A 21,849-nucleotide genomic window follows, 5' to 3' on the forward strand; every position below is an offset into this window, starting at 1 on the left:
ACCCTTCAGAAGGTGTCCGACCATGTCCTCTTCAGACATATATGGGTCTATGATCTTGCAGAGCATCAGAATCTCCTCTATCTAGGTGGTACACGTTTCTTCAGGAGTCTGGGCTCTTTGAGTCAACGTGCGTTCATTTCTTTTTCGAATCAGAGTCACCGAAGCATTTCTTGAGTTTTTCGGCGAAACGATCCATGGCTGTTAAGGAATGTTCGTGGTTTTCGTACCACATCAAGGCGGTTTTCGTGAGAAACAGTGCGACATTTCCCAGTTGGTCTGTGGGATTCCAGCCGTTGTACCGGCTCACCCTTTTGTAATGTGTCAGCCACGCATCCACATCTTCCCCTGCTGTTCCCGCGAACGGGCGGGGTTCCATATAGCGATACCATGGTCCTTCAATATTTTTCTGGTCATGAAACTCCCGCGTCACTCAATGGGAGAGCTTCATATACCGCCCGCACTTTCCGCGCCGCGGCGCTGGCGTAGCTAGACGGGGGACGAGGAAGCCGGCCCGGCCGGCTGCTCTGTTGGCCGCCATTAGCGGACTGTTGGCGCGGAGTTGTGGTGGTCGTGCTGATCGCCCCCCTTTTTAGCTTTTCGCGGTCGCATCGTGTTGACAGCGATGCCCAACACCTGCTGCGTGCCGGGCTGTCATTCTGGATACAAGGGCACCGTCGAAAAAGTTTCCCTGTTCTGTTTACCAGCCAACGCAGAACAACGCGTCAGGTGGAAACGTGCGATCCCGCGACAGGAGACTGCCGGATTTTCGTTCGAATCAAAGTACGCTCGCGTGTGTGAAAAACATTTCGACGCCAGTGACATTGTACGTGCGGACGTGTGCACTGTGAACGGAGACATCGTTTCGCTGCCCCGAGAACGACCGAGACTGGTGGAAGACGCCGTACCAAGGATTTTTGAAGGTTTGCCTTCCTACCTCTCGAAACCAAAGCAGCGTTCGCGTGCAACGAAGGGCCCACCTCTAAAAAGGCCGCGAGAGCTTTCTCCGGATTGTGATGCGACAGTCGCGAATGCAGACGTCTCCAGTGCAGCCGACAAAGAAATCGAAGGTAAGTCTGGCACAAAGTTTGCAAGTATCCTACCCGCTCACCACGCTAACAAAATTCGCTCACTACGCTAACCAAATTGGTTCCTTCCCTTATAAATATTGCCCTTTCTCACTCTTTGCAGATGTTGTGAGAACTGAGAATCGCAATGGCTACGCTGATGCAGAGTGTCAAACAGAGGTCACCGTTTGTTCAGCGTCGGAGCTACAGAGAGTGAAGGCCCAACTTCGCAGCGTGAAGCAACAGCTTCAGTCATGTCAGCGGAAACTCACAAAAGCGGAGGCGCACGCGAATAGAAAGAATGGAGTGTATGCAGATATTCACAAGCTTTCAGACCGCGAGAAGCTCATTATAGACCAGTGCATCATGAAAGCAAATATGAAGTCTGCGAAAGCAGCACGGTAAGATCCGGTTTGTAAAGTTTGTGTGTGTGTGCAATTTTATGTGAAGTGCGATGTTCGGTGCGCATTCGTTTGCTTTCTGGATATTGACAGAAACTACTAAGTGAAGCCGTGGGACAAAACGCAATATTTTGTTTTACTTTGATGGTGCTGTTTGCTTGAGCTGTAGCAGAATCGTGACCACAAAAATTGCATTTTATTTATTGCAGGTATAAAAAGGAATGGCTTTACGATTGTTTACTGCTGAAAATCAAATCCACAGCAGTTTATACATTTCTTCACGAGAATAATTTTCTGCCTCTACCACACCCTCGCACACTCTACTCCTATCTGAAAAATCTGAAGGCCGGCTTCGGATTTGATGAAAATTTATTTGACATCCTCAAAGACAAAGTGGAAAAGATTCCAAAGAGAGAACGGCGAGGTTTTTATCTTTTTTTTTCTTTTGCATTTGATTTTTCTGGACTCTAGGTAAAGAGCTGAAATATTTTTTTTTCTTTAGGTGTCCTCATGTTTGATGAGATGAGCGTGAGAAAGAGCCTTCACGTCAGGGAATCGGATATGGCACTGCTTGGAAAGGTGGACTTAGCAGAGCACACGAAGCCGACTGACCAAGTGAAAGATGGGGACCACGTGTTGGTGTTCCTTTTCCGACCATTCCTTGGTGGCTGGTCGCAGACTGTCGGAGCGTTTTGCACGTCCGGGGCTGCACCAGGATCCACTGTTGCCAAACTGATCCTGCAGTGCATTGTACTCCTATCGAATGCCGGCGTCATTGTGGAGGCAGTCACTTGCGATAACTCAACTTCGAACCGATCAGCACTGAACTCCTTGGGTAAATATTTGCAGTCATTATTTATTTTCAAGGTATTTAGTAAGTGATTTTAATAATAGAAATGCCTTTCTTTTAGGTGTCAGTGGTGATGTCACAAGAGTATCAACATCGTTTGAGCATCCATGTGACTCCTCCAAAGTCATTCAGGCTATAATTGACCCGCCGCACATCTTCAAGTGCATCAGGAATAACCTTTTGAAGGCCGGAAAGTTCCTGGTGCGTAAAACAGTTTAAGATAAGTCATCACAGTGCTCTGGCTAACTTTGTCTCACAGCCTTTTTATAAATGTAACAGTTGCCTGGTGACAAAGAAGTACAGCATTCCCACTTTGAAGCTCTGCTGGACTACGAGGAGCAGCAAGCTGGACTTCGGGCTGTGCCAAAGCTTACGAAAGCTCACATCAGCCCCAACGCTTTCCAAAAACTGAGTGTGAGACTTGCTGTCCAGGTAAGACATAACAGCTGCTCTAGCATGAGTCATTAATCAGTATGTGTAACAAAAAGTGGTGTTGCTTCATCAGAATACAACACTCTGCCATATAACTTCTCTAAAACATTTCAGCTCTTCAGTGAAAGCACTGCTTCAGCAATGGACTTCTATCGCAGTAGAGAAGAATGTGTGAAACTTCGTGGCTCCAAAGCAACTTCGGATTTTGCGAGGCGAATGAATAGTCTATTCGACTGCTTCAATTCTAAAAGGCCACAAGATGTGCAGTACAATGAAGCGGAACACATTTCTGTAAGCCCTAATATTTCAAACCTACTGTCACATCCTTTGAAGTTCCACTTAAATCAGATTGTTTTTCAGACGCTGAAGGAGAACATCGAATGGCTTGACAGGTGGCACACTTACAACCAGAGTTTACCAAAGCAAAAGCAACTCTTCTTTCTCAGCAAGCCAACATGCAATGCTTTGAGAATGACTTTGCACAGCACAGTGACGCTTGTTGAAAAGCTGCTGAATTGTGGCTTTCGCTATGTTTTAGTTGGCAACTTTGGACAAGACCACCTCGAGGTACATTTAAACGTTTTTGCTCGTTGAAGACGTTTTCTTCACACTTTTATATTTTTCAGAGATTTTTTGGCATCGCAAGACATGTCGCTGGAGCAGGGGGACAGCCAACTGTTCAGCAATTTTTGTTCATTTACCGGTTGCTCTCGGTGAACAACTTGATCCGTCCTCCACAGAGAGCCTCGGTTGAAGGGGATGGTCCGCGTCTCCTCTTGAAAATGCAGGATCTCTTTCAACATAAAGAGCCTACTGTTAATCAGGTAAACATTTGAATAGCACCCACCAATGCTGCTTGTAGGGTGTTTGTGCATCGTAAACGTGCTGAATGTCGTCTAGCTTTTTGATGCTAATGACATGCACGTCTGGTCGTATGATATAGAACAGACTTTTATTCTGCTTAAGTAAAGTGTGGGATTGGGCTAGTTGGTAATCCATATAAAACTTCTAGGCGCGTAAAACTTCAGACAACTAACATAAGAGACGAGGACGAGCGCAGACTTTCAACTGATTTATTACTACTACGACACACATATATATATTAGAAAGAAGATAAGATCACTTGCTTAAGCAAAAAAAAAAAAAAAAAAAAAAAATTTTTTTTTTTTTTTTTTTTGCTTAAGCGCCTAGAAGTTTTATTCTGCATTTTTATATTTTACTTTACAAATTTCTCACTCTGGCCATTGTGATAACGCAAAATATGTTTCAGATTGATACCTTGGCAGTTCTTTTTGACGATATACTGCTGGAGCCTGCTGAATGCATGCAAGACATGATTCATCCCGAGTCAACGAGGGACTGTATTTTGGATTACCTTGGTGGGTATGTAGCAAAAAAGTTTGCTAAAATAAGCTGCAAGGACTGCCTCCAAACACTCAGAAGCAACTCCCGAGAGCCAACTGCATTGACTCAAATCAAGACAAGAGGATTTTTGCAAGTGCCATCGGAGAAATTACTGCGGCTCTTGCAAATTGTGGAAGAACATGTGGAAATGTGCACGGTGGACAAAATAGCCTGTGCCAGTGTTTACATGAACATTGTTGAGAACATCCTGCTGGACGACCGCACTTCTTCGGCCAGTGTTGGCTGTGGCTCACATTTCGTGAGCACTACGGCAGAAGTTGTGCACTTTTTTATTAAGTGCCGTCTGCATTTTTTTACGCGTGAGCAGAACAAACTGTTTCGTGCTGGCGGACGTCGTTTATCCTGCCCGGCCAAAGGAGGGAGGAAACCAGGGACATAAATTTTTTCAATGATTTTTGTTGTGTCATCCACTCCGTCTCCCAACTTTCATCCACAGTTTTGAAACGCAGATTTGAATAAACTATGTGCCTGTGCTCATGGCAGTTTCGAATTCTCGACGATTGCCGCGTAGCGTAGTTGCCAAATTCAAAATGTTACCCCCTGCTAGGTAAGTGGCACACAGATTTGCTTTCGTTAGGCAGAAATATCTCGCACATAAAAAGCTCAAGTTGGATTGAAAGAGATATCTAAGTGCATAAAGAAAATCTCTAGAAATATTCAAAAAGAGCAATGCAGTTTCATGTACAACTGATTCGTTTAAACTGAATAACTGGGTTGAAGGAAGATCCTGGTTGATTTCTATGTGCGCGTAGAAGGAACAGGGTGGCTAATTAGAACGCGGACTTAGAAGTCGTGGTCATTGGGAGAGTACATGGGAATGGATAAAAAAAAAGCCGCGTATATCAAAACTCGGCTGCGTTATCAAATCTGCATGCGTAAAAACAAAAGCTCTCGCTTCGAAATAGCACGTAGTGCCTATATCTAGCAGCTCACAACAGTTTCATCTCATTTTTTAATCTTTAAAATCAGGGGCGCTAATTATGACATCAAAGAAAAAAAAGAAAAGAGCACAACTTGAGCATCCCTCTCTGTCTTGTGGTGTCTCATTCTGAGCTTTTAATTTTTCAGCTATGTTTCACTAACGATATCCCTCAAGAGGTACTTCAAGGCTATTAATGTCAAGTCACCCTGATACACAGATTTGTTTATTGGCACGCGAACTTCTATTGGCTGCTTCGTGATGCCATATGGAATAAAGTGATAGTTATTCCGAAAATGAACGTTACGTGCAGCCAGAGCACGGCTGCTCCGCAATCTCTAGCGCAAAATATGTTAACCTTTCAGTCATCTAGAACCAGTCACAGTGTTCGGTTTAAGCCCCAAAAGCGGCTATGCAGGAATCGAGAAATTTAGGAACGCTACGAATGCGCGTCACTTGACAGACGAACTCAGTTAAAACATTGCCAGCAGTCAAAGACTTAGGCAATTTGACAACGCGCATCATGGACCACTTTGACAATACTAATAGCTGCTATGATTTGTTAGCGATAACACGGAGAAGGAAAATATCTGAAGAAGTGTATTTGATGGGAAACGCTTCCGCGAACGCGCTACAGCCCTGCCAAGCGCGGCCGATCGATGCCCTCCTGTTTACGGTGGCGCCTCTGGTGGCCACTTGTGTCCCTATATGAAACTTTCGCGGGAGTTTCATGACCAGAAAAAAGTATTGAAGGACCATGGCGATACCGAGGTGCAGCCGGCACTAACCTTTGCGTGGTTGAGGAGCCGTGACCTTCGCTTTCGGTCATGATGGTTGTTGTCGGTGGCAGACCAGCAAGACGACGGCTCCGGCGAAGTTCAAACCGCTGTGGCTCCGTGGTTCGTCGACGTGCTGTACCCAGCACCTCCACCACTCTGTTGGTGTAGTAATGTATTTATTACGCTGTGGCGTACTGGTAGACTTCAAGGGGTTGTGCACCGGAGGCCTATCTCGCTAGCCGAAAGTCCTCTTCTCTAATCTGCCTGTTCCCCGCTACCCACAGGCTCATACCCAAATCACATATGCAGTAACAATGTGTGTGTGTGTGTGTGTGTGTATATATATATATATATATATATATATATATATATACATATACATATATATATATACATATATATATATTAGGGTGACCCCACTACTAACTGCAGCGGACGATCACTGCGGTTTCACGCTTAGCGAGCCATAGGGCCGCTATTCTGTTTACTCGCGTGTAGCGCACCGCTCCGCGCGCACTCAACTGATAAGGCGTTTAGCGCTGCGTGGCAAACAGACAGTGTTCTAGTGCAAAACACAAAACACTTTATTGTCTCTGGCGGCACCCCGAACAACAGTACAACGTCCGCTCCCGGGACGCGGGTAGCAAAGGCACCCGCACGCGGACGTTCACAATAAGGGGAAAACCGCCAGCACGCCGCGGCTATGCTGCGCACTCTCACGATGGCCACTGGGCCTGGTCGCGAGTGTTAGGGCAAACCTCGTACGCGTAGGCCTACGGCAAGCGCGGCTCGTTGTGGTACGACCACTTCAAGCACTAGGCACCGCTGTGGGCTTAGCGTACGCTATTGAAGCTAGTACTCAAGTAAACACGCCTGCCGAGGTGCCCAAGGCCACCCCAGGCAGGCTACAGTCTGGCGATTTCCAAAGGGGACGCGGACGAAGGAAAACACGTGCTTACCCGGCGCCGACCACGGAGGAGACAGCGCTCCAAATAAAGACAAATAAGTTGTTCAAAAGTCGATTTTTTGTGATTTTTCTGTTTTAAGGGGCCGCGTCTTCCCTTGAAGAAAACTTTCATCAACGCCATTGACCCGACGAAATCGAAGGAATTGAGGTCCCAGCAAGAATGTAGCCCGAGCATTCTGCGTGGCAATCGTGCAGCTATGCCAGGTCTCAAATTTGCTTTGGAAAGAGACCCTATTAAGGCATAATGTTGGTGAAAGGTCGATATTGGTTGCAGTGCGGCCCATGGAATTTTATAAACGTTGCATGTGTACTCCTATGATACAGGCATCAGCTTGGGTTAACATCGATTGTATATTAAGTGCCATCCACCAAAGTCACTCTACATAGCACTATCTAGGTCTACCATACTCGCAAGCAGAAGCACTAGATATCAGCCAGCTTACCGCTTCTGGTGTTACATGTTGCTGTTGGCATCGTTACACAACTGCAAACAACTGCCTACAAAAGCATATGTGACTGTTCAACAAATCTGATTTTAGTAACTATTGCCCCTTATTTCTAACTAGTATTCGGTGCAAACTGCTAGAAAATTTCATCGTATCTAACATCGCTTAGCATCTTGAAAATTAACAATTTTTTTTATTGGGACCAGCATGGGTTCAGAAAAGCGTTTTCATGCGACACCCGACTAATGAAATTCATCAATGATTTACTCACATTCATGGATAACTACCTTGACTGTATATTCATTGATTTCTCTAATGCTTTTGATCGTGTTCCGCATTGTCGCCTAATATCCAAGTTATCGTCACTAAATCTAGACTCCTTTACTTCATTCTGGCTCTGAAATTTTCTTTCATTTCGTAAGCAGTGTACCGTTACTAATTCCATCTAATCTGCTCCAACAGATGTAACCTGTGGTGTCCCCAATGGTAGTGTTTTGGGTCCCTTGTTATTTTTAATATAAATCAATGACCTGCCGTCGCGTATCTCTTCGAACATACGACTCTTTGCAAACGATTGCATCATCTATCAAAGATAACATCATCACCAGATCACCTCGCTCTCCAGGAAGACCTAGACCTTATAACCAATTAGTGCTAACGCTGACAAATGACACTTAATACTGATAAATGCAGGCTAATGACCTTCACTTGCAAGAAATCATTTGTTCGCTTTAATTACATTCCTAATAACTGTTTTGTGAAGATCATCTTATAAATGCCTTGGCGTGCCTCTTTCACCCTTACTCTCATGGTCCACATATATTGACAAAATTTCAGTGCAGTCATCCCACACTCTTGGCTACCTCAAACGTAACCTTCACGATGCTCGAACATCGACCAAATCACTTGCATATCTAACCTTCGCTTGTCCTCAACTTGAATTCGCCTCATCAGGCTTGTCACCTCATCAGGCCTATCTAATCAACGCCCTTGAGCGTTTAGTTGCCAAAGACTACAGCTAACATTCTAGTATCACTCGCATTAAATTATCACTATCATTGCCTTCCTTAAATTTCCGCAGAAAGATCGCCCTAATCTGCCTGTTTCATGAAATAGCATCACTCTCCCTCTCACCCAGCAGATTTTCGTCATTTGCACAATATTTTGGATGCCAGTAGTGTTTGAGATATGTAATGGTCTTCCCAACAATGTTGTCAACATTCATAAGCCTGTATTGTTTCTTCACGGAGTTACTATAATTTTTTCATCACCAGTGGCTTCAACTTTCCTCTAAATCGTGTGTAATCCCCATCGCTAGCTGTTGTATAAATTGTTACTGTAATGTGACATACCCTTACAAATGAGCATCTCTGCATTTTGTATATTAGCTCCATGTCCTGTTTGCTCTCAGTAACAATCATATAACATTATTTGTTGGTTTTATATATTATAACATGTATTATTGTGTTTTGGGGCTTTAGATAAGGTGATGATCATGCCCTGTAGAATCCCCCCCTCCCACACTGCTCCAGCTGGAGCCTGTGGGGGCCTTGTGAAAAAATAAATAAATAAATAATTAAACAAGCATGCTGATTGTGGTGTCGCAGTTCCGGTTCCTGTTTTGGAACCGGTTCTCTGGCCCCCAGGGGCCGTTGTACATATGTATACAATAGCATGCTTGTGTACATAAAGGGAGTTCCTGCTTGGCTACCGGCTGCTGCGTACGTCTTGTCGGCTGGCGCTTCAGCGCCGTGCCTTGTGTGTTCTGTGCGGTGCGTCCGCCGCACATGCATCAGGCGTCAAGGTGGGCATCCAGCCTTCTTCCTCGTGCTGTCGACTCAGCACCCGTGGAAGCTGTCTCACCGGTACTTTATTTTCTGCATTCATTCCTACTTTTTGACACTTTTCGTGCCAGAAGTACACCGGAGGAACAGCAGATAGGCCAGTTCTTGCGTTCCACTGGACTGCTGCGGGCGGCGACGGTGCCTATCACGGAAATGGCACTGCTACAGGCGTTGGCACCGTATACTTGAACATCGTAGTGGCTGTGCGGACATCCTCTCTCTGGGGAGTGGATGATGGGTGGTTTATTTCGCACTGTGCTTTGTTTTCATGTGGCTTGCTTAGTTTGATAGTGTGCTTGCTGTACATTCGTATCTTTCATTCTGCTACGTGCAGTATGTGCTTGTGTTGCCTGTGCTTGTGTTAACCCCCCATGCTATCTATTGAAGGGGGAGATGATGTGATGTTATTCCTTCTCAAGGTGTGCATTACCTTTGCATTTTCCTGTGCTTGCTGTATATGTTTTCATGCTGTTATGTTGTACATTTTCTTTTCTGAGTGTTCTGTGCATTCTATTATTGTCCATTGGTTATATTAAGGACCCCACATAATCTTAATTTCAAGGGGGGATGATGTGGTGTCGCGGTTCCGGTTTTGGAACTAGTTGTCTGGCCCCCAGGGGCGTTGTACATATGTATATAATAGCATGCTTGTATGCATAAAGGGAGTTCCTGCTTGGGAGCTACCGGCTGTTGCGTACATCTTGTCGGCTGGCGCTTCAGCGCTGTGTCCTGTGCGGCACCGCTCGATACTACTATGATGTGGTGTCGCAGTTCTAGTTCCGGAACCGGTTCTCTGGTCGGTAGGGGGCGTTGTACATATGTATATAATAGCATGCTTGGGTACGTAAAGGGAGTGTCTGCTTAGCTACCGGCTGCTGCGTACGTCTTGCCGGCCGGCGCTTCAGCGCCGTGCCCTGTGTTCTCCGTGTGGCACGATACTACACTGATGTCCGTACGTGCAACATTCGTACTTACCTTTTGTGGCATTTCGTAACATTTCGCCCAATAAAAAATTCGATTGCCTCCCCCCCTATATGCTTCACATAATGTCGATTCCCATGGTGTGTGGGACCTGCTGAATTTTTTCAAAACTTCTCCGTGCCTTTACAAGCCGTGATTGAGTGATTAGTGGCATTCCAAGCTGCTACAATGTATGCCTGCGCAAGGCTCTTAGTGAGCAGAGTTTATCCGGTGTATTTGACCATTGTGCATCTGGTTCTTGCCATCCTGTCAATGCCAGGATTTGTGCGCCATAACTGTGTTCTCAAAGCTGATTGTGAAACTTCGTTCTCGATTCTTGTGCTTGCCAGAGATAATTGTTGAAGAAATTTAGTAGTTTTTAAAAAATATTTCTTGGCACTTGCTGATTACCAACCCTCTACAAAAGAGAGAAATGACCTATTAGAAGGTAGAGTGGTCGGCATGAACTAGTTCTCTCTAGCGTGTGACTCCAGGCCTGCGGAGAACACACAGCCACAACGAAAGCTGGAAGATGGGCTTTTATAGAGCCTTTTTAAAAACTCCATACGTAACTGCTACAAGGGTACCGCTGTGCTATAAATGATCATAATTTTTGTCTTGTGGGGAAGCGGTTACTGTGCAATTTTTCGGAGAAGTGTAGTACCTGTTACACACTTGCTAGGAATTATCTGATTCTGTGGCTGACGATGGTAAAGATTTATGCCTCAGTTTTTTGTAATGGGTTGGAGCATCTGATGATTCACTCGTTATGTAATTTGCATTGTGTGATGCCTGGTTGTTCTTTTGCTGTTTTAAAACACAATTCCTTGCCCAAAATGAAGCCTGCCTAGGGTCAGTTTGCAAGTGAAGTTTCAAACGTCGATGTAGTTCAGAGGTAGATTACTGGGTTAGCAAGCTGGAGGCCCGAGTTCAAATCCCATTCTGTCCTCGGTATTTTTTTTTATTTACTTAGTTTGCACGATTGTGGTTACAGACACCGGTGGAGACAGGGAACTGCGGCGTGAAAACGACCCTTGTTGTGATCTCATAGCAGCTTTCGGTGTGAAAAAGCATTCCTTGTGTAAGCAGCCACAACCATCTCTTTTAGCAGCCCGAAAACAAAGTGAGGAACAATACCCGTCATCAGCTGCCGTTGCTGGTTTTGTGTGTGGGAATGCTCCGCAGTGTTGGCAACACTCGCTGTTCTTGTAGATTGGGACCTTCATTTACGTCGTTCTCATGAGGTGCTGTCGATTCGGATCAGCACTGTTAAAACCGCATTCCTTTGCCACTAACAATTGGCCAAAGGTGCCCACGTATACAGAACAATCAAACAGCAGAACTGTCAGGGATCCTACAATGTATGGTTGGATAACGCCAAAATGCTTACACTTCAATAACCATTTTAAGAAACTCTCTGATATTGTGTTTTCATTTATGTACATTGGCGTGTTCTTTTACTGTCAAGGAAAATGACTATACATTTTCTTGGCTGGGAGCGTTCGTGACGACTCCTGCTCTCAGCCTCTTCTCATGAAAGTGGCAGCATATACTCAGCCAGAGATGGTACCCAGTGTTAAAGGAGTGCAAAGGGTTGTGAATATCCCATATTACTACTCTTCATCTGATGCCCTTGGCTTCATATGATTGCATACTATAGCACAGTAAATGCTCTGCTTTTGTTCACTTCACTGTGAGGCTCGCTACTTAGGCAGGTTTATTCTCCTTAGGTGGCATGCCTAGGTTGAGTGCTTGTAAAAGCTCACATGCTGTGCGACATAGGCTATGAAAACACTGGATATAGCACCCCCAAGGTTACTGATGCGGAAAAAGCCCTGAAAGGAAGCGGGAGTGGTGCTTTGTAAGCGCAATGCGAAGGCTTTGGGTTCGGCTCCCTCTGGTGGCAAGAGCTTTCTTTAGTCCACATGCATTTTCCTTTATTATGATGCTTTAAGTAAAAACCGTGAGTAAGCCTGCCACTTGACATTGCAGCTTTGTGCAGCTGAGCCTGCATGTGACCTCAATGGGAACCCATTGTTCAAGCTGCGCTGCCACAGCTGGCAGCTGGACCCACCCAGGGTGCCTCCGCTCACTGCATTCACGAGGAACAGGTGAGTGCGTTACGCCCATTTTGCTACGAAGCATGTGTTTAGTGCAAATAAGTTCTCCATAGTCACGCAAGCTGGTAGCAGAAGAGGGACTAGTTTTAAGCATTCTTAGAAAGGAAGCTTTGTACTTTCCATAAAACTCTTTTTGCTGAGTGAAAAGAAAAAGTTTGCTCAGCATTCTTTGCTGCATTCTTACTGAGAAGCAAATTCTTCATGACCCTTTCTGCAACAGAAGCTCTTAAAGAATCTTGAGTGTTGGGACTTGTTGCCAGATGCTCTCACCAACGTTCTGGTCAATGTGACCTTTTAGCTGCCTGTGTTAAGCACGAGGAAGCAATGGCCCTCTTTATAGTTTTGGTGTGCATGAGAGCAATCACTTATTGCTCCTAGTTCCATATTCTTGGCCTGTATGGGACCTACAGGAAATTAGCTGCAAGTTCAAGAATTGCAAGCTGTTGCTGCATGCCATCTCAACAGTGAATTTGAGTCCTTGGTGTGCTGGCGTGAACATTGCCAAGCTTTTTAGGGGCAAAGCTCCTTTGGGTCAAGCGCATTCCAGACCACACATCCTCTTTCTGCCATCACAGCATGTGCCAGGTACCTGATGATTATCACAGACAGTGAGTATATAATGTCCCTTTATGCTATACAATGTATTTTATGTGGAAGCCACGAGGGAAACGTGCACAGACCTTGTCTTTGCCAACTTCAGGCTTGATCTGATACCACAAAGCAGTAATAACGAAGGCGAAACGAAATTCACAACAACAGAACATACAAGTTATGACCAGTAAGCAATGTATATAACTGTACACCGCTTGTCACTTTACATGCAATCCCACTGCTTCACCCACTCATCATACTTCACTTTATCGTTATGCTGTGATCTTTTTCTCTGTTTCTAGCTTCCGACAAACACTTGTGTGGGAAACAAAGAAAAGAATCATACATGTAACAGAAGCATTTCACAGTTTGTTTTTTCTAGCAACATTCTGTCACCTATAGCTAAAAAATGTCCCATACTGCTGGGACCACACAAGAGCCTGCCGGATCTAGGTGGGTTGTTCCATGCCAGGTGTTTCATTTTGGCGACCATCTCAAATGTATTTGAAAAATAGTGCTGCATTGAAAACAGTGAAAAGGTAGAATATTTCAACGAGAAAACATTTTTTGGTCTTCTGAACTTCCTGGAATGGGTTTTGGGGGTCATTTGTGTAAAAATTTATTTGATCCTTCTTTCTATACAAAATTTGATCTGCATGTTAGTGAGGGTTCTTATGTAAGTTGTTTGAAGGGCAGTAATATTAGTGCAATTTTTCTGCACATACGCCTCCAAGAATTTAGCCAAAATGTGTCATGTTTGCTTTTTTTCTATTGCAATACTGCACTCTATATGAATATATGAGTAGTGAATGCTTACTTCACAGAAGGTAAATTTTAAGGAAAAAATATTTTTAGACCTTTGAAGCTGCTAATTTTTACGAAAAAAATAACAAATTCTATAATATCGTAAATTTTTTTCCACATTGAGATGCAATTAGCACCATGTAGTGGTACAAATGAAAATCACTTTTATACTTAAATCAAAAGAAAACAATGTTTTTTTCATATGGCAAATTTTATAATTTTTTGTTTTGTTTTAAAAAAGAAAATATTTTATGAACCACTGACGTCAATGGAATTTCAAGGTGGCAGCTGTCGTATGACGAAATGGGAAGATAGGTGCTAATGATAAATTTCTTGCCAATGAGAAATGAATGTGCTTTTTGTTGCCATGTTATATATGCGACCTTTTCATTCCCATTGGCCCACCTAGCTTTCTGTGTCCCCTTGATTCGTTTGCCTTCTCTGGGAATCCAGTAGGTTACCCTTAATGACCAGCCGTTATCCTGCCCACGTGCTACATGCCTGGCCCGTGTCCATTTCTTCTTCTTGATTTCAACTACATGATATTCTACCCTGGTTCGTTCCCTGACCCACTCTGCTCTCTTCTTGTCCCTTGAGGTTACACCTGTCATTTTCCTTTCCATCGCTCACTGTGTCATCCTCAATTTAGGCTGAACCCTTTTTGTAAGCCTCCAGGTTTCTCCTTTGTAGGTAAGTAGCGGCAAGATGCAGCTGTTATATACCTTCCTCTTGACATATTACCATTCATGATTTGAGAATGATTGTCAAATGTGATCTACTTCATCCTTATTCTTCTAGTTATTTTACTCTCATGGTTCGGCTCCGTGGTTACTATCATTCTAAGTAGACATATTCCTTTACACCTTCTGGCGTCTCTCCACATATTGCAAAGTGCTGCTTTCTGCCGAGACTGTCGCATATTACTTTAGTTTTGTGCAGATTAATTTTCAGAACTATTTTTCTGCTTTCCATGTCCAGTTCAGTAATCATGAGCTGTAATTCTTCCCCTTAGTTACTTATCAAAGCAATGTCATCAGCGAATCGCAGGTTACTAGATACTCTCTATTACCTCATATCCCTAACTCTTCCCAATCAAGGGTCCTGAAAACTTCCTGTTAGCTCACGGTGAATAGCATTCGAAAGATGCCTTACATTTCTCTTCATTGGGATTCTGTCGCTTTCTTTATAGAGAACTATAGTGGCTGTGGATCCACTGTAGATTTCTTCCAGTATGTTTATGTAGGGTTCTTCGATGGCCTGATTCCTGATTTCATAGTGCCTGCATTACTGCTGATGTCTCAATTGAGTCGAACACCTTCTCGTAATCTATGATGGCTATGTATGGGGGTTGGTTGTATTCCACGCATTTCTCTATTACCTGACTGATAGTACGAATATGGTCTATTGTGGAGTAGCCAGTATGAAATTCTACTTCGTACTTTTGTTGATTGAACTTTAATGTCGCCTTATTTCTATTATTGTAGAATTTCAATGATACGAATTCGAAGGAAGCACGCAAAATATTCGTATCATCTCGAATTCGTATGAACCAAAAAGCAGTTAACCGTTTTAGACGCCACCTATAAAGAACTGCCCATAAATGCATCAAATTGTCACAGCATGATTTCAAGGCCCTCTATATTCTATTGCAACAACAATTATTTTATAATAGATTGATTCATGCATTTTATAGCAGTCAGCTGAAATTAAGCTTTCATTAAATATCTACTTATCCTGAAGACATTCATGTTTGGTTTTTGCACATATAGAATCAAATTTAAGACTAGAAATATATTGCAAATAGGTTTCTGGTTTCGTTGATTTTGAGAAAAGCAAAAAAAAATATATTTCGACATGGCTCCAGGGAAGCGCCAGGTCGAACAACTCGTCGTCTATGGTAGTGCCTTCAGAAAAGTGATTATATGCAACAGTACGGTCAAAACTGAAGTTAAATGAAAACAAGTTTATTAGGAAGGGGGTACGTTGTATCTTGCGCTCTTCTAGCCCCTAGTTGACACAACTAGCTAAAACAACTGATCTACTCAATTGTGTACCAAGCGTCTGAAAGGGTTAAAGCTGATCATGAAGATGAACAGGAACATTATTGGGGTCAACTACTACTTGCTCAAAGAAAGTCCATGATCATCTTTTGAACTTTCCTGCCTTCACCGCCTCTCAATAAACAGCCGTAGTTTCCTCACTCATGATGCTGGTGCTTAAAGCGTGTTCTCACTTAGCATCAAAGGGAGGGAAAGCAGCAAAATTTATTGGAAATTTACTCGCTTCACCGCTTAAGTGGCTGGAAAAACGCACTACAATGTCGTCTCAAAAAAAATCAGTCACACGGGAGAATTCAAGCGAAAATAACAGAGCTGCCGCGAAACTGCGCCCGTGGCCACCGAATATTGTTCACATTCGTTCTGCCTACTGCCGCAGCTTTCGCCACTTCAGAATTTATTCAATTTTGCTCATTTCGTACCGAGTTCTAGTCGTACAGAGTTCTAGTTATGCATGCAAACCACTCAAAAGAAACAGTTTATAATGATACAAACATTTAAGAGATACGCCAGCAGAAATGACACGAGCAAATGCACCGGCAGCGGCGGCGACAAATTCAGTCGGCAGTACAAAAGCGAGTGAGACACGTTAGGGCATGCCGACTCGTTGCTGCTGCACCTTCTTCTACTTACAGTGTTCCTAGCAATTGTAATCCAAACCAGGCTCTTGATGAACGCGTCCTTGTCAAAGCCGTGAGCTTTGTCGTGCTACGCGGGTTGTTCGCGATTGCACTGACGCAAGCCACTGCTGACGCCTTTGCCGCCATGTTAAATTTGTAGCTTGGTGTTTACATCACGGGGTTTGAGAACTAGTGCAGTGGGTATAGCCGAAGCCGTGAAGCAAATAGGCGATCTGCTATCGCGTTCCTGAAAAATTGGTCTCAGTCAGTCAAGAACTTTATTGAAAGGTCCTTTATTAAGACCTTTATTATTCCACTTATTAAAAGGTAAATTGGTCTAGGGCAGATTTTTTTGTGTCAGCCTCGCGGTGTGGTTTACCGGCTGCTTAGGCGGCGAAGCGGGGGAATGCTTCTTAGTTATGCTGCGTTGCACCATTCGCGTGAAACGGTCGATCGCACGTTTGTAGTATCCGCAGTGGCTGGGGAACCCATTCGTAATGCACCGAATTATGGCGTATTTTGTATAATGTAGTCTATCCGAAGGAACCGTAAAATTTGTATCATCGCGAAATTTGCATTAATCGTAATCGTATCGAGATTTTATCATAGCTATTATTTTTGTATATAGTTTGTAGAGAATGGACAATAAGCTGATCAGCCTTCAATTTTTCAAGTCCTTGACGGCTCTTTTCTTATGGATTAAAATGATGTTGGCATTCTTCCAAGATTCTGCTACCCTTTTCGTCAAGAGACACTTTGTATATGAGGTGGCCAGTTTTTTTTAATACAATTTCTCCGCCATTGTTCGGGCGGTCCGTTGTTACCTTATGCTGACCAGCAGCTTTGCGTTTTTGCATTCCTTTTATGGCTTTCCTTACAGACCCAGTCATTACGGGTCGTTCCAATTGTATGGTTCTAAGTTAATGATTATCATCCTCTCTATAACATGCACTGCATGTAAGCTACTTCAACGTCTAATTAGCAAATATTTGGTCCAGTAGGCAGAAGGAAATCTTTTTGATTCCAAGCAACATGGTTTTCGTAAATGCTTATCAACAGTTACACAACTTTTTGAGACAATACAGTATTTCGCAAATGCTATAAACCAGAAAGAACAAGTTGTTATGATTGCCTTAGATTTTTCTAAGGCGTTTGATAAAGTCTGCCACGTGAAACTAATACGAAAACTGAAAAAATATGGCATATGCCCCATGGTTATAAAATATATAGAGGCGTATTTGTGTAATAGGTGTCAATTTGTGGAAATCACCGACAAATACTCAGCTTGCTTGCCTCTCACTTCTGGGGTGCCCCAAGGTTCTGTGATAAGACCCCTGTTATTTTTGCTTTATGGCAATAACATTGCTGCTCATGTAGATCCACAAATTGAAGCTAGCCTCTTTCAGACGACTGTTTGTCACTGTTTGTCGACTGTAACATATGTCATGCAAATTAACTTTGAAAAATTAGTATGCATGAGTATTACAACAAAGCAATCACTGTCACAATTTACCTACACAATTGGGAGTACGAAAACTTAACAAGCAATGAAGATGAAGTACTTAAGTGTGACTATCATGCATAACTTAAGTCGAAGTGAGCATGCTGCCACATTCAACATTTGTGGATTAGCTCAGCGAAAGCTGGGAATGCTGTGACGCAAATTAATACAGGCATCTCCTGATGTAAAGCTTAAAGCTTACTTTACGGTTGTTTGACCCACTTTGGAGTGCGCGGGTATAGTGTGGAACCCGTACCAATTAACTCTAATAAATTAGATCGAACGAGTGCAGTGTCTTGCAGCACGCTTTATTTTTTTCAAGTGCAAAAGAACTGAATCGGTCACTGAATTGATTAACAAGGCAGATGTTCCAAGTTCATCTTCACGCAGAAAAATAGCCAGACTAAAATTTTTTAATCAACTGTATCATGGTATGCTAAACATCGATCCCAGAATCTACTTGCGACCTCCAGGCAGAGTATCAGCTCGATCCTCTCACCCATACGTTGTGTGACCCTATGTATCTAGAGATGATGTCTGCAAGCATTCTTTCTTGGTGAAAATGATTGAAGACTGGAATACACTAAGCCCGTGAATATTTAATGGTGTGATTTGGCTCAGGAGTTTTGACGAAAAACTGCAGTCATTGGGTGTTTAATATCAAAATTCTTATTATGTATTACTGGCAGTGCTGTTGTTTTGTATAATTTTTTTACGTGCTGTGTATGCATGTGTGTTTTTTTGTTTTTTAGTTTGCATTTTGCTATTCGTGCTATGTTGTTTATATATATTCTTATGCTGTTTGCATCTATTTTTTTTTTGTATTGCAAACGGTCCCACCCTGTAGGGCTAACCAGTAAGGCTAACCGCATTTGAGATTGAAAAAAAGTAAAATAAGTTACTGGTAGGTTGTCAAATTCCTCTGGAATGTTATTGTTTCTCACAAAATCATCTTGGTTGTTTTGGCTTCTGTACAGCTCTCTGTAGAACTTGTGTGCTACCTCGACTATCCTATTCATATTGGTTATGTCATTGCCTTCTTGGTTCCTTAATGCACACACCCAATTTGCGCATATGCACAAGTTCGCCTTCGTAGTTTTTAGGCTTTTGCCGCTTTTTACTGCCTGCTCAATTCTCTCCATGTTATACTTTCTGACGTCGGCTACCTCACGCCTATTGATTAACTTCAAAATCTCTACTAGCTCTCTTTTTTCAGTTGCGTTTGAGGCTTTCATGGTTTGTCGCCTCCTAATAAGATCTTTCACCTTCTGAGATAGTTTGCCAGGGTCCTGTCTAGTGACTGTACTTCCAACTTCCATCGCACACTCTTTGTTGATACTACTAAGATTATCGTTCATTTTGTCAACATCGGTTACCTCTTTTAGTGCCTCGTATGTATTCTGAAACGAAACTCTGAATTCTTGCACTTTCTCTCTCACCGCTATTTCATTAATGGACTTTTTGCCTATCAGCTTTTGTTTTTGCGTTTTTAAATCTAGGTGATTACAAGCTGTAACTATTGTATGGTCACTGCATTGGATATTGTCAACTACTTCTTTATCCTGTACAATGCCTGGGTGCGCTCACAGAATGAAGTCTTTTTCAAGTTTAGTTTCGCCGTTAGGACTTCATCACGTCCTCTTACGGTTGGCCCATTTTCTGAAGAAGGTATTCAAGATCAGTAAATTATTACGTTCTGTGAACTCTACTAATAACTGCACTCTGTCATTTCTAGAGCCGATGCCATAATCCCCCACTGCATGGTCTTCGGCCTGTTTTTTGTTAATTTTGGCATCAATGTCCCCCGTCAGAATAGTATACTGTGTTTTTACCTTAGACGTTATGCCTGCATAGAAGCGTTCAACCAAATGATTATCATGGCTAGATGTAGGCACGTAGGCCTGTACCATCTTCATATTGTACCTTTTGTTAAACTTAATTATGATGTCTACCACCTTCTCACTGATGCTGTAGTATTTTTCTATGTTGCCAGCGATATTTTTTTTAAATAAGAAACCCTACCCCTAATTTTCTTCTCTCAACTAATCCACGGTAGCCTAGTACATGTCCAATTTTCAGCACTGTATAAGCTCCTAACTTCGCTGAGCCCTAATACATCCCAATCAACGCCCTCTAATTCCTTGAATAGCATAACTACACTAGCCTCACTAGATAGCGTTGTACCGTTGAAGGTAGCAAAGTTCAGATTCCAGGTTATAGCAGTACAGCCATGTCATGAATTGCCTGTCCCAACTCGGCTCTCTGCTACGTCTCTGACCCACTTGAGTTCCCTTTTAATCGGTATATATTCTTGCATATTCTTCTTGGAAGCTCATGCATGTGGTAATATTCCTGTTCAAGGTCTGCTCATGTCTTCCAAGTCATGTACATTTAACCAGGATGTGCTTGGTTTTTGTCAGGGTCCTTAGCAAGTTTCACAAGAACCCAACAAGGCTTGAGGTGAGTCTGCCTTGCCACATTCATGCATCTCTTTGTATGAGCAATAACTCGCTCTGCTGCTGAGCATGCAAATGTAAGGAAAGGATGAATCTGCAGCTACAGTTGAACAACCAATTTGCTGTGACAGCCTCTTTTTTTATTTGTTAGTTTAAATGACACAGCAGTGACACGGCTGAGTTTAAGTGAACACAGTGCAGTTGTCAGCTCCACAACAAAAGTCAGCGCATAGCATGAAAAATTTTTCCAGCAGTACTGGTGAACGTCACTGTGCTACTTTTGCCGTTCCCACAGCCTTTGTCAGCTGTGAGAGAGCCATCAGAACAAGCTCAGTCAAGTCACATGACTGAACAGGACTGGCAGTATGTGGTGCATGCTGGGAGAAGGAAGCACTTTACATGGGAGACTGTTGGAAGGCAAGTGCATACTGCTCTAAAGCTGTTTGTGTCTGCTACTATTGCGATGGCTTGGGCCAGGCTAACACCACACAGGCCATCTCGGGACTGAACCAGCATTTTTCCATGTAATGCTCGATTGACATCATCAGAGTTATCGCCTCCCTCGCTGCAAAAGTTTTTCATATCTGTCAAGTACGAGCAGACTTGCATGGAGGTTTGTTATACGGTTTAAGTGCTCGCTCCTTTTTTTTTTGTCCCGACTAGTGAGGTGGGGTTAGAGGTATGACAGAGGAGGAAAGAAGCTTATGTCACGTGCGCATCATGAAACACAATTGCTCTCCCCCGGTGTTAATCACGCGTGCATTGTCTGTCGCCCGACTTATGGCAGTATGGCAATGTAACCCATCCGGTTCAAAAGCCGTTGTCTGTTTGTGTCAGCTTTCATCTGATGACAGCAATCTGTTGTGAAACGGCCCTCCGAAGAGAGTGTATGGGCGTCTGTATGAAGAAAGGGCTCTCAAGAAAGTGGTAACTTCGCACTTCTCATGTGAACTGTCGTTGCCACTTACGTGTTGCTGAGCTGCCAAATCTTCAGTGGAACCTCGATTATACGAGTTTGACAGGACCACACAATATTGTCACATAATTCGGGCATCGTATAATCGAAAAACTAAGAATACAGACAGTGACACTCAGCCTTCCACGAAAAATGGGTGCAGATGGAATCGAGTTCGTCTACGGCTGCTATACGCCATAAATATTATATATCCCATGAAGGGCATTCTGACACTTCACCTCTCTGCAGGGCGCGAAGTGTTACAAATCTTGGCGGACGAGATCATGACTGCCCAGTGCATGCATTTCTCTTGCATGCTCAAAATGCTCACACCTGGTGAGGGCCCCTTGAGGTGTTCACAGACAAAGAAGAAATTGACCCTGTGCGATTGAACCTTGTTAATGCGAGGCTAAAAGACCCTTTAAGTGATGTGGCTGTTTGCTCATGTGCTGTGCTTCTTAGCTATGCCTAAAAGAAAGGAACAAAAGAGCACATTTATTCGACAACGGACACTTAGCTCAACATGCTGGGCAATAAAAGGAGAGATCGTGTTTTGCGAACCGTGCCGGAAAAAAAATTTCACGGCTATGTTGAACTATTGGCACCTTAGTACCATCAAAACTAAAACATTTCTTTAGCTTTCTTATCGTAGACAGAG

General features: G+C 43.3%; 1 protein-coding gene across 9 annotated transcripts in view; it reads left to right on the forward strand.

Moving 5' to 3' along the window:
• The first annotated feature begins 374 nt into the window (after positions 1-374).
• Grip163 (gamma-tubulin complex component 6) overlaps positions 375-21,849 on the forward strand; it is a 212,119-nt gene continuing 190,644 nt past the window's right edge. For 4 of the 9 annotated variants that reach the window (XR_012885949.1, XM_075872979.1, XM_075872981.1 and 1 more), the window contains exons 1-11: positions 375-1,067; positions 1,189-1,465; positions 1,675-1,889; positions 1,968-2,300; positions 2,377-2,516; positions 2,595-2,747; positions 2,862-3,314; positions 3,374-3,571; positions 12,080-12,198; positions 20,201-20,240; positions 20,532-20,653. Coding sequence is in view for 8 of the 9 variants with exons in the window: in XM_075872979.1 (XP_075729094.1) it covers positions 623-1,067; positions 1,189-1,465; positions 1,675-1,889; positions 1,968-2,300; positions 2,377-2,516; positions 2,595-2,747; positions 2,862-3,314; positions 3,374-3,571; positions 12,080-12,198; positions 20,201-20,240; positions 20,532-20,653 (2,495 nt within the window). In the remaining variant the exon portion in view is untranslated. Of the gene's footprint in view, positions 1,466-1,674; positions 1,890-1,967; positions 2,301-2,376; positions 2,517-2,594; positions 2,748-2,861; positions 3,315-3,373; positions 3,572-12,079; positions 12,199-20,200; positions 20,241-20,531; positions 20,654-21,849 lie in introns of all 9 variants that reach the window. The other 5 variants (XM_075872983.1, XM_075872985.1, XM_075872984.1 and 2 more) reach the window with 3 other exon arrangements.

This window comes from Rhipicephalus microplus, chromosome 9 (assembly GCF_043290135.1).
Source record: "Rhipicephalus microplus isolate Deutch F79 chromosome 9, USDA_Rmic, whole genome shotgun sequence".
NCBI lineage: Eukaryota > Metazoa > Arthropoda > Arachnida > Ixodida > Ixodidae > Rhipicephalus > Rhipicephalus microplus.